This window comes from Cherax quadricarinatus, chromosome 88, assembly GCF_038502225.1.
Source record: "Cherax quadricarinatus isolate ZL_2023a chromosome 88, ASM3850222v1, whole genome shotgun sequence".
NCBI lineage: Eukaryota > Metazoa > Arthropoda > Malacostraca > Decapoda > Parastacidae > Cherax > Cherax quadricarinatus.
Genome location: NC_091379.1, coordinates 15989122 through 16002594, shown reverse-complemented (window position 1 = coordinate 16002594; position 13473 = coordinate 15989122). Strand labels below are relative to the sequence as shown.

At 38.5% G+C, this 13473-nt stretch overlaps 1 protein-coding gene across 3 annotated transcripts in view; it reads left to right on the top strand.

Annotated features, from left to right (window-relative positions):
* Positions 1-13473, top strand: part of LOC128698667 (bestrophin-4-like) — a 229640-nt gene that overhangs the window by 155113 nt on the left and 61054 nt on the right. For all 3 annotated transcript variants that reach the window (XM_070104004.1, XM_070104002.1, XM_070104003.1), the window contains one exon: positions 8719-8952. In XM_070104004.1, coding sequence (XP_069960105.1) covers positions 8719-8952 — 234 coding nt within the window. The remainder of the gene's footprint in view (positions 1-8718; positions 8953-13473) is intronic.

Sequence of the window (13473 nt, the reverse complement as noted above, 5' to 3'; positions counted from 1 at the left end):
CTAGGCTGGAATATTGCTGCACACTAACAGCACCTTTCAAGGCAGGTGAAATTGCCGACCTAGAAAATGTACAGAGAACTTTCACGGCGCGCATAACGGAGATAAAACACCTTAATTACTGGGAGCGCTTGAGGTTCCTAAACCTGTATTCCCTGGAATGCAGGAGGGAGAGATACATGATTATATACACCTGGAAAATCCTAGAGGGACTAGTACCGAACTTGCACACAAAAATCACTCACTACGAAAGCAAAAGACTTGGCAGACGATGCACCATCCCCCCAATGAAAAGCAGGGGTGTCACTAGCACGTTAAGAGACCATACAATAAGTGTCAGGGGCCCAAGACTGTTCAACTGCCTCCCAGCACACATAAGGGGGATTACCAATACCAACAGACCCCTGGCAGTCTTCAAGCTGGCACTGGACAAGCACCTAAAGTCAGTTCCTGATCAGCCGGGCTGTGGCTTGTACGTTGGTTTGCATGCAGCCAGCAGCAACAGCCTGGTTGATCAGGCTCTGATCCACCAGGAGGCCTGGTCACAGACCGGGCCGCGGGGGCGTTGACCCCCGGAACTCTCTCGAGGTAAACTCCAGGTATATGTGTATGGAATTTGAGTCTATTGTCTCTATTTTCCCTCTGTTAGCTTTGTGATAGGTGATCCATTTATCATTATGTTAAGAGGGACATCTGTAGCTCTGTTACCAAACTGAATGAAGTAGGTTTTGTCAATGTTTAGTGTAAGTTTGTTAGTCCTCATCCAGGTAGATATTTTCTGTAATTCGGTATTTACAGTATTGGCTAGCATGACTGGGCTCGGGTGAGAGAAGACGTATGTAGTGTCATCTGCAAATAGTGTGGGTTTGAGTAATTGCGAAGCATTTGGTAGGTCATTTATGTATAGGAGAAAGAGAAGAGGGCCAAGGACACTTCCCTGTGGGACACAAACTGTAATTGGTTGTGCGGAAGTGTTTGCCCCATTTGTGTACACATATTGGCTTCTGTTGCTGAGGTATAACTTAAGGTAGTTGAGGGAGTGCCCTCTTATTCCATAGTGTGACAATTTTATGTGGAGCAAGTCATGGTCATCTGTATCAAAAGCTTTACGTAAGTCAATGAAGATCCCCAGTGGGACTTCTTTTTTCTCTATTGCAGTGTATATATGTTCTAGCATGTTTATAATAGCATCATTAGTATTTTTATTAGGCCTGAATCCAAATTGGCAGGGGTTGAGTATGTTTTGGGAGATGAGGTAGGAATAGATTCATTTATGAATTAATTTTTCGAAGATTTTTGAGAGAGGGTGTAAGTTGGATATTGGCCTATAGTTATTCAATTCTGTGTGGTCTCCTTTATGGATCGGGGTGACCCTTGCTATTTTGAGAACTGTAGGGAAGGTAGAGGATTCAATGGATTTGTTAAAAAGTGTTGCAATGATTGTCTTGTTTTTTAGTGTGTTGATGATAAGGGAGACTTCGTATGGGTTAGTCGGAGCTAGGAACAGTGTGTTCGGGTAGTTGCCAGTGAGGTAGTCATTTGGTGGGGTATCTGAGCTTGGGATTTTATTGGCAAGGTTTTTTCCTATATTGGAGAAGAAATAATTGAGTCTGTCTGCTGTTTCTGTTGGTGGGAGTTGGGGTTCATCTGATTTTGCTAATTTAATTTCGCTATTTTGTGATATCTTTTTTGTTCCCAGAATTTCTGATAGGGTTTTCCAGGTCTTTTTTTATATCACCTCGTAAGTTGGATAATCTGTTCTCATAATACAGTTTTTGAGCCCTTCTTATCAGGCTGGTTAGGATTGATGAGTAACGTTTTGTTTGGTCTCTGGTTATGTGACCCATTCTGTACTGTTTTTCATATCGGTGTTTTGTATTTATGGATTTGAGAATGCTGGGTGTTAGCCAGGGACTGTTCAGTCTCTTAGCTCTCATCTGTTTAGTTTTTTAGGGCAGTGCTTGTTATAGAGGTATTGGGTCTTTTTTAGAAAATTATTAGTACATTCGTCAATATCTGTATAGATTTCTAGCTCAGTGTGCCAGTCAATGTTTGTTACTGCTGTTGTGAAGTTATTAATGGCTGCCTCATTGTGAAGTCTGAAGGTGACTTTAGTAGTGTCTTGGGGTAATTTACCATGAGTTGTTATGAGGAAAGTAGGGTAGTGGTCTGTGGTATTATCTGTGTTTATGCCTGATTTTAAAGGGGATATGGTGTTGGTCCAGATGTGGTCTAGTAGGGAAACACTAGTCTCTGTAACTCTTGTAGGTTTTGTTACTGCTGGTAGCAACATGCAGTTACTCATTGTGTTTGTTAATTCAGTAATGTGTGGGTCCTGGTCTTGCAGGAGATTTATATTGAAGTCACCTGAGAGTAGTAAGTGATCTTTGTTCATGCATGCATCAGTTATCATACTTCCTAGGTTTTGACTAAATCGGCTAATGTTTGACTGTGGAACTCTGTAAATGTTTATCAATGTGAGAGGTTTTTGTAGGTATTTGGATTTGAATTTAGCTATTATATATTCCCCATGTTCATCCCTTGTGCAAGTATTAGTGATACATTCTAGTTGGTCTGAGTAGTATATAGCTGTGCCACCCCCTTGTTGATCTGGCCTACAGTTGTGTATGGCTGTGTAACCAGGAATGGCATAGACATCAGTAGTATCAGGCTTTAGCCAGGTTTCATTTAGTGTAATGATGGACATATTGGCATGCAAGGAATTTAATAATGCTATGAGGTCATCGTAATGTTTGCTTAAAGATCTGATGTTGTAGTTAAAGATAGTTATGTTGTTGTTGGCTCTGAAAAGTGCCTTTGATTGTTCTGCTGTGTAGTAATTACAGTAGCTGTTTGATTCATTTAAGTCATTCAATAAGAGGTTGGTATCAGGATCAATACTTGTAAACGTAAGATTTGTAGTGAATCTATAGTTAGAATTAAGTATAAAACAAAGTAAATATTCTAAATATTCATTTATACATTTAGTGATCATACTGATTTGTCTGTCTTCCTCATAATCATTTTTTTTGTTTCCTTTCTATATTCAAAGCAACAACCACTTTGTACATGAATTGTATACAGTACCAGCAAGATGAAGACTTGGATACTATGTACAACATGTGGGTATCTTTATTTGTAGATGTTTTACCATCCAAAGGCTTGGTGGAGTTGATCAGCACTCATCACCAACTCCAAGGCTGAGGGACTGATTACCTTGTCTTATGTATATCTTTCTACACTCTTCCTTGAATTGTACTGATAAAGCCAATGGATGGTGAAATCTTTCTTTTTTCTTTTAACACACCAGCCGTATCCCACCGAGGCGGGGTGGCCCAAATGGAAAAACGAAAGTTTATCCTTTTACATTTAGTAATACATACAGAAGGGGTTACTAGTCCCTTGCTCCCGGCATTTTAGTCGCCTCCTACAACACACATGGCTTACGGAGGAAGAATTCTGTTCCACTTCCCCATGGAGATAAGAGGAAACAAACAAGAACAAGAACTATAAAGAAAATAGAAGAAAACCCAGAGGGGTTTGTATGAATATATATGCTTGTACATGTATGTGTAGTGTGACCTAAGTGTAAGTAGAAGTAGCAAGATGTACCTGAAATCTTGCATGTTTATGAGACAGAGAAAAGACACCAGCAATCCTACCATCATGTAAAACAATTACAGGTTTCCATTTAACGCTCACTTGGCAGGACAGTAGTACCTCCCTGGGCGGTTGCTGTCTACCAACCTACTACCTAGGGGATGGTGAAATGTCTACAAATAAAGATATCTAATTCTTCATTAGCTACTTTTTAACTGGTGACAATTTTCTTGAATAACTTTTGTGATTATTTTTAGTAATTGTTTAATTTCTGTACCTTTTGCAGTTGGGGTTCTTTTTTTGTATGTTAGCTATTTATTTTATTTCCTGACTGCTTCTTTTGCATCCAAAACCTTTAGTCAACTTTTGTTGTGCCCAAATCTGTCTCCTCTATGCATATTTTTAATGTATAGTTTATTGTACTTTGTATTTGGTTATTCTGTACTGTATGAGTAGTGTTGCTACCATGTGTATTGCCCTTCCGTGGTTTTCTTGATTTTAAGGGAGTTGCTTGAGGTTAAAGCTCATTGTGCTAATTAAATCATGGAATGGGCAGGGTTTGAAGCCATGCAGGTGAGTCTTAAAACTCACAGGTCAGTGTTTAATGCAGTGGCCTGGGAGTTTCGGGACTCACTTGCAGTGGGCTCAGACTCCACCCATTCCATGATTTGTTTGCAGTCGTGTTTATTTTGATTTTTTGAGTCATGTTACTATTATGACCATTTTGTGTATTGCTTTCTATAATATTTAGATTGTACTACCATGTACTACCATTTAACCTGTAATTATTTTTTTCAATTCACTGGCCATCTCCCATTGAGGCAGGGTGACTTAATGAAGAAAATTTTTCTTTTTCTTTTCAACGAACTGTCTGTATCCCACTGAGGCTGGGCGACCTAAAAAGATAAATGAAAGATTTTCTTTTAAAATTTAGTAATTTATACAGGAGAAAGGGTTACTAGCTTCTTGCTCCCAGTATTTTAATCGCCTCTTACATGGCTTAGAGGAAGAATTCTTTTCCACTTTCCCATGGAGAATAACTCTTAGAATGATTCTTTCTTTCAACACACCAGCTGTATCCCACCGAGGCGGGGTGGCCCAAAAGAAAAAGTGAAAGTTTCTCCTTTTACATTTAGTAATATATACAGAAGAGGTTACTAGCCCCTTGCTCCCGGCATTTTAGTCGCCTCTTACAGCATGCATGGCTTACGGAGGAAGAATTCTGTTCCACTTCCCCATGGAGGTAAGAGGAAGTAAACAAGAATGAGAACTAGAAAGAAAATAGAAGAAAACCCAGAGGGGTGTGTATATATATATGCTTGTACATGTATGTGAAGTGTGACCTAAGTGTAAGTAGAAGTAGCAAGATGTACCTGAAATCTTGCATGTTTCTTCTTCTTCTTTCAACACACTGGCCGTATCCCACCGAGGCGGGGTGGCCCAAAAGGAAAAACGAAAGTTTCTCCTTTTACATTTAATGATATATACAGGAGAAGAGGTTACTAGCCCCTTGCTCCCAGCATTTTAGTCGCCTCTTACAGCATGCATGGCTTACGGAGGAAGAATTCTGTTCCACTTCCCCATGGAGGTAAGAGGAAGTAAACAAGAATGAGAACTAGAAAGAAAATAGAAGAAAACCCAGAGGGGTGTGTATATATATATATGCTTGTACATGTATGTGAAGTGTGACCTAAGTGTAAGTAGAAGTAGCAAGATGTACCTGAAATCTTGCATGTTTCTTCTTCTTCTTTCAACACACCGGCCGTATCCCACCGAGGCGGGGTGGCCCAAAAGGAAAAACGAAAGTTTCTCCTTTTACATTTAGTAATATATACAGGAGAAGAGGTTACTAGCCCCTTGCTCCCGGCATTTTAGTCGCCTCTTACAACACGCATGTTTATGAGACAGAAAAAAGACACCAGCAATCCTACCATTGTGTTAAAACAATTACAGGTTTCCATTTTACACTCACTTGGCAGGACGGTAGTACCTCCCTGGGCGGTTGCTGTCTACCAACCTACTACCTAGAATTAGAATGATTTTATTTTAATATTTGTACTCTCTGGGTGCAGCATACCCAGGTATAATGGATGAAGACTCTAGAAGTATCCCTCTCTGGGTTTAATTGAATTAAAAATGCAATCTTTCTTTTTTTTATTTCTTATGAGCGATACAAAGAAGTTACAGCAGTTATACATTCCAGTTAATTGTAATTAAGATTTTGATCTTATTATAATGCAGATACAATTTGATACAATTGAAAGCTGAGAAGAAAGTCCAAATTGCTCTGCATACTGGTGTCTTTCTCTTGTGCTTAGCAATATTTATCACATGTAAGCTACATTAAATTTTTTAACACTAAAACAAATAAAATTTTGAAATATGCATACTACTTAAATCTAGTTGACAACTGTGTATATGTATATTAGGCTTCCTAAATCTAGTTTACAACTGTGTATATGTATATTAGGCTTCCTAAATCTAGTTGACAACTGTGTATATGTATATTAGGCTTCCTAAATCTAGTTTACAACTGTGTATATGTATATTTGGACAAATTAATGTCTTGGTCTGAAAAATGGCAGATGAAGTTCAATGTAGATAAGTGTAAGGTACTTGCCCTTGGTAATGAAAATAACCCTCGAAGCTATAATCTAGGTGAAGTAGAGCTTGATCATACAGAATGTGAAAAAGACTTGGTAGTCATGGTAAGCAGAAATCTAAAGCCAAGACAGCAGTGCCTTAGTGTGTGCAACAAGGCCAACGGATTACTTGGATTTATCTCAAGAAGTATAAGTAACAGAAGTACAAAAGTTATTTTACAGCTCTATACATCACTAGTGAGGCCTCATTTAGATTATGCTGCTCAGTTTTGGTCCCCTTACTACAGGATGGACATAGACTCATTAGAGAACATACAGAGAAGAATGACTAAAATGATTTACTGTGTAAGGAACCTCCCGTATGAAGATAGACTCAAAGCCTTAAATCTCCACTCTCTGGAGAGGCGTAGAATGAGGGGAGATATCATTGAAGTGTATAAGTGGATGACAGGCATAAACAAGGGAGATATTAATGAAGTACTGAGGGTGTCGAACCAGGTAAGAACCAGGAATAATGGATTTAAGTTGGATAAATTTAGATTTAGAAAGGACATAGGTAAGTACTGGTTTTCTAACAGAGTTGTAGATGCGTGGAACAGTCTTCCCAGTGGGGTGATAGAGGCTAGGACCTTGGGTAGCTTTAAGAAGAGACTGGACAAATATATGAGTGGGAGGGGCTGGGTTTGATTGGTGTCATTGGGTGCGGGAGTTGTTTCTTGGGAAGTTTTGGGTAGTAGTCGTTTTGATAAGGACCTGCCTCGCATGGGCCAGTAGGCCTTCTGCAGTTTTCCTCCATTCTTATGTTCTTATGTTAAATCTAGTTTACAACTGTGTATATGTATATTAGGCTTCCTAAATCTAGTTTACAACTGTGTATATGTATATTAGGCTTCCTAAATCTAGTTTACAACTGTGTATATGTATATTAGGCTTCCTAAATCTAGTTTACAACTGTGTATATGTATATTAGGCTTCCTAAATCTAGTTTACAACTGTGTATATGTATATTAGGCTTCCTAAATCTAGTTTACAACTGTGTATATGTATATTAGGCTTCCTAAATCTAGTTTACAACTGTGTATATGTATATTAGGCTTCCTAAATCTAGTTTACAGCTGTGTATATGTATATTAGGCTTAACCCTGTGTATATGTATATTAGGCTTCAGGGTCCAAATCTAGGCCCTAAGTCTGAAGTGGCTTCCTAAATCTAGCCCTTAACCCCTTCAGTGTCCAAGAATTTAAAAAAAAAAATTTGTTATTTTTTCTTATGAAATGGTAGAGAATCTTTTTGTGAAGGTGATAAAACAAAAAGTACGAAATTTGATGGAAAATTGACGAAATTATGCTCTCGCGAATTTTGATGTGTCAGCGATATTTACGAATCGGCGATTTTGCCGACTTTGACTCCCATTTTAGGCCAATTACATTATTCCAGTCAACCAAATTCTTAGCTATTTCACTAGTATTACTTCTATTCTATCTATTGAGCACAAGAAATCGCCAAGTCAACTGTTTCAACTACAAATTAAAGTGATCGGAAATTGTTAATTTGGCCAATTTAACACAAAGTTCAAAATATTCCAATTTCAAAATAGGGTCCAGAATAAACAATGTAGGTATTCCTCGAACTAAACTAACATTTCCTCTGTTCATTAGTTACGTTTTGAGGCTTTACAAATAAATACCATTTTGATTTTTTATTCACATAATGAATTTTTATTCACACCAAAAAATAGAAGATTTACTGTTATGCAATACTGTAATAATTGTATAAATATCATCACCATATTTGTGAATGCATATTAGACCTACCAGCTGGCGTGTATTAGACGTGTGAGGTCATTTGTTTACTCTTGAATATCGGCAAAAATTTAACATTTCTGCTACTTTGAGCTCAGTTTCAAGCCATTTCCAGTGCTAAAACCAATCAAAATCATCTCTATTTCTGTAATATGTCTTCCATTCTATCAAATGAGACCAAGAAATCGCAAATAGAACTATAAAAAACATACGAAAAAACACTGCAAAGTCGCTGTTTTAATCGAAAAATCATGATTTCAGTTTTTTTCTCTCATTATACACAGCGTGCTGCAGGATCTGTTTTATGGGGTGCACACATACCACATAGATGTATTCTCTCATATCTAGGCCCAAATGTACCACTCACAGTTTATCAGAGTGAGCTGAGCTCATGACGTAGATCTACGGTTTGGACACTGAACGTAAAGCCATAGATCTACGGGACGGACCCTCAGAGGGTTAAATAACAAAAAGGCACAACACCGTGACTGGAACGATACACAAATAACCCGCACATAAAAGAGAGAAGCTTACGACGACGTTTCGGTCCGACTTGGACCATTGACAAAGTCACATAGTCAGAGAGTCACAGTGTGAGTTTGTCAATGGTCCAAGTCGGACCGAAACGTCGTCGTAAGCTTCTCTCTTTTATGTGCGGGTTATTTGTGTATATTAGGCTTCCTAAATCTAGTTTACAACTGTTTATATGTATACAGGTAGTGAGTTTGGCAGTGTACATGTTCTTCCTGTCAACCATCATGGGGCGACAGTTCTTGGACCCGGCACAGAACTATCCCAAGAACAACATTGACTTCTACTTCCCAGTGTTCACCATACTGCAGTTCTTCTTCTACATGGGCTGGCTCAAGGTTGCCGAGAGTCTGGTCAACCCTTTTGGTGAGGACGACGACGACTTTGAGGTCAACTGGCTCATTGATAGGAATATTCAGGTAGGACATGTAGTTATGTCTTTGTAATGACCAGTTTCTAATTACAGGAGGTAGCTGTATGCTTGTGGTGCTTTTTTCAATGCAAAGGTTGTCTCCCACCAAGGCAGGTGAACTGGAAAAGAAGAAACAAAAGTTTTATTTAAATGCACCAGCCATCTCCCACTGAGGCAGGGTGAACTAAAACAAAAGTTTTTTTAAATGCACCAGCCATCTCCCACTGAGGCAGGGTAAACTAAAACAGATTTTTTTTTTAATTAACCCTTAAATGGTCCAAACATATATATAAGTTTTTTCAACATCTGAAAGTATGTAAAAAAATGTAGATCTTCTTTTTTGTTTTACATTTGAAAACGTAAAAAAAACTTTTATCTGCATTTTTTTTTGTTACATATGAAAATATGTAAAAAAAGTAGATCTACTTTTGTAGCACTACGAATGTGAACGTCGATTTGTTTGGACCGTTTAAGGGTTTAAATGCACCAGCCATCTCCCACTGAGGCAGGGTAAACTAAAATGAAAGTTTTTCTTTTTACTGTAGTAATTTTTACATGTAGTAATTTTTACTTGTAGTAATTTCTACATGTAGTAATTTTTACATGTAATAATTTGTGGTGTTCCATCTCTTATAATTTTGTCATAAATAATTTTAAAGCTTTGAATAGTTTTAGTGCTCACACTTACTGGTATATGTGTATCTGGAGTCATATTCTGTCTAATAATAATAATAATATCTTTATTTACTACAAGTACATGTACAAGGTATACAGTCCTAGCTGACAACAATGACATACTACTATATAGAAACTCCCTTGTTATGCTCCGCATGTCGGGCAAATTAGGTCAGTGTCCCGGGATGCGACCCACACCAGTCGACTAACACCCAGGTACCCATTTTACTGATGGGGAACATAGACAACAGGTGGAAAGAAACACGTCCAATGTTTCTACTCTGGCTGGGAATCGAACCCAGGCCCTCACCGTGTGAAGCCAGAGCGTTAACCACCAGACCACCATACTACTCTGTAGTTTTAGTGCTCACACTTACTGGTATATGTGTATCTGGAGTCATATTCTGTCTACAGTATACTACTATATTACTCTGTCATAATATATTTTTGATGGTAATTTCTGCATTTTTCATTATTAGAAATTCTGTATTTTTATGTCTGCATCTGTATTGTTTTGTCAGAATCTGTCTGTATGTGTCTTTGCCTGTAGCTGTTTGTATTCACGTATGTCTATGTCTGTATGTCTTTTCCTTTCAGTATCTATCTATCTCTCTCTCTCTCTCTCTCTCTCTCTCTCTCTCTCTCTCTCTCTCTCTCTCTCTCACTCACTCACTCTCTCTCTCTCTCTCTCACTCACTCACTCACTCACTCACTCACTCACTCACTCACTCACTCACTCACTCACTCACTCTCTCTCTCTCTCTCTCTCTCTCTCTCTCTCTCTCTCACTCTCTCACTCTCTCTCTCTCTCTCTCACTCTCTCTCTCACTCTCTCTCTCACTCTCTCTCTCTCTCTCTCTCTCACTCTCTCTCTCTCTCTCACTCTCTCTCACTCTCACTCTCTCTCACTCTCACTCTCTCACTCTCTCTCTCTCACTCTCTCTCACTCTCACTCTCACTCACTCTCACTCTCTCTCACTCTCTCTCACTCTCTCTCACTCTCTCTCTCCCCCTTTGTGCTGGTACAGTATTGCACCAAAAAATGTTCTCTATTTGTTTTCTCATATTCTTATATGAATATTTATAAAGCTATACGAATACAGCCTTTCTTCATTTATTGATGGAGTTCCATCCGTAAGACCACGTCAGTAAACGAATTCGTTGCTAATCGAGGAATCACCCCTTTTTGATACTTCAAAAATGTCACCCCCCCCCCCCCCCCGAAATTAAAATACTATTCAGTTTTATGTTTGCTGTGAAAATCCTTTCAGTCCATTTATTATTAATGGAAATATGTACAACATGAAATAGGTCAATAACTTACTTCCGAGATATTCCAGGAAACACGTGTGTAGCTGATTATGTACTTGGGAAATTTTGTTTTTAGAGAAAATCGCACTTTTTTCAGTCTTTGCATAGGATAATAGTGATTATAGTTACCCCTTCAGGTGTGTAGCACATAACGTTTTCTGTAATGGTTGTGGTCACTTTTTTTTTTTCCTTCCCCTGCTGCCCACCCTTCAATACCTCTCCATATAATGTCAGTTTTTATTAATTTGAGTGTCTTTATAATGCTTCTACATTATTTATGTTATACCTATTATTATTCTGGAATAAATGTGATAGGTAGATAACCTTTATTGATAGTAATAGTATAATTATACAATATTTTATAGTGCCGTGAGTCATATCTCCACATTCCATGGTGAGCCATGAATTACTGAGACCGTCACGCCTTCTCCCTCTCACATAGCTTTGCCCGCCTTCCAATACCTCTCCATGTAATGTCATTTTTTATTAATTTGGGCATCTTTATCATACTTTTACATTATTTATTCAACCCAGCAACATTTCCTCCCAACAACGATGTGACCTTGTCATTAAAAGCCTTGAAACCGGGCATTGCTTCATCTTCTTTGTGTACGTAGGACCTTTCGGGCATTATCTTCCAAAAAAGTCCAGCTTCATCCACATTAAAGATTTGTTCTGGACGGTATCCGCCTTTCTCGATGATTTTATCAGACTATTCAACAAATCTTTCCGCTGCTTCTGCATCTGTGCTTGCCGCCTCACCACTGACACTCTTATTATGCAAGTTGAATCTCCGACGAAACCATTGGAATGATCCATGGCTTGCCATAAATGTTTGTTGATTCCTCACCTTCATGTGCCTTCAAAGTCTCAAAGATACTGCATGCCTTGGCTTGAATAATTAAAAGGCACATTGTCATTTTTTTTTTTTGTATCTGATTGTCAAACCAGATGCCAGTAATTTCTCCATTTCATGAATGAGGCCTTTCCGCTGCCTGGTTATTATGGCTTGAAATCCTATCGATGCTTTCACTGCCTCTTTCACTCTATCTTTATACTTCAAGATAGTGGAAATAGTAGACTGCGCCAACTTTAAGTCATTGGCTATCACTTGCACTTTTTTACCAGCTTTGTACTTGTTTATAATCTTCATTTTCACCTGAAGATAGAGAGCCTTCCTTTGTTTCTTAGCACTTCTTTGATGTCATCTTTACTGACGTTCGTACTGACAGTAGCATCATATCTGTACCACCATCATATCACCTGTACCAGTGCTAACGAGAGGGAAACACAGGAGACATCGTCAAATCAACAATACAAAACTCCAAGGTTATAGGACGGTTATCCCTCAGTGCCAGTCGTGGGAAATAAGTGAATAGTTAAACAGCTGACCTATATTCAGTTGACCAGTGTACAGTGAGAGAATCATAGAAGAAAACACCAAATATATCTATAATCTCAAGGAAAGTCAGGTTGTAGGTGGGGTTTACTTCCCTCAGTGTTTTAAAAATGGCTTAGTCAACAGACCAGGTCAGGAGTCAACAACACGACACAACCCCGACAAATGGAATTGAGGGGATTTGGAAGGATAAAACCATTGATTAAACCTTTCTGATCTACCAGAATGGAAAGGAGTTAGAAGTTAATAGGTGAAACCGGACTGTGAAGTGAGGTGGGAAGGGGAGTGTGTAATAAGGGGCTAACTGAAAGGGGTGTGTGAAGTTAAGGGAAAAGGGAGCAGTGAAGAGGGTTTTGAAGAAGAAAATTTACTAGTAATTCAGTGGTGATTGATAAAGCAGATACTAGGGTGTATTAGATGACTGAAAAAGAGAAATAAATATTATTGTATGTGAGTAAAAGAGCGAAGAGTGAAAATGGCAGGCATTAGGGGGGTACAGGCTGCCATAATTATATTTATATTTCTTCTTCAATTCCATGAAGAAAGAAATCAGTCATGGGGGCTGGACAGTAAAAGCCCAACAGTTGCCATCCTACCAGAAAAGTAAATGTCACTATCGCCGCAAGGTATGGCAACACCGCATACCCAAACAAAAACAATGGCACACAGCTCTTATTGTAGCGCTCTTAAGTGGTGATATCCAAATTAATCCAGGACCTCAAACTATTGTGCAGAGGCAAAACAGACAGATAAATGACGGTCTAGTAGCTAGGAATGATAACCTTAACTCCATATGTAATGCACACATAGGTCAATGTGAGACAATACAGCCATTATTATCTCAAGCACTACCAAACAGGTGCATACACTGTACTAAAGTTCTCATGAAAAATAGAAAAGGCACCTTATGTAAAATGTGTAAGGGGTGGGTGCATGATGGATGTATGTACAATTATAGTAACGGTGCCAGAATTCATTTTGTGTGTAACAAATGCACTTTGGCACAGTTACCCTTTAGCAATGATGACACTGATTTACCTAATTTTAATACATATGATCCATTGCCATATATTGATGATTATAATTGTTTTATGAAAACAGGCCTTCACTTTATTCATGTCAACGCAAGATCACTTCTTCCTA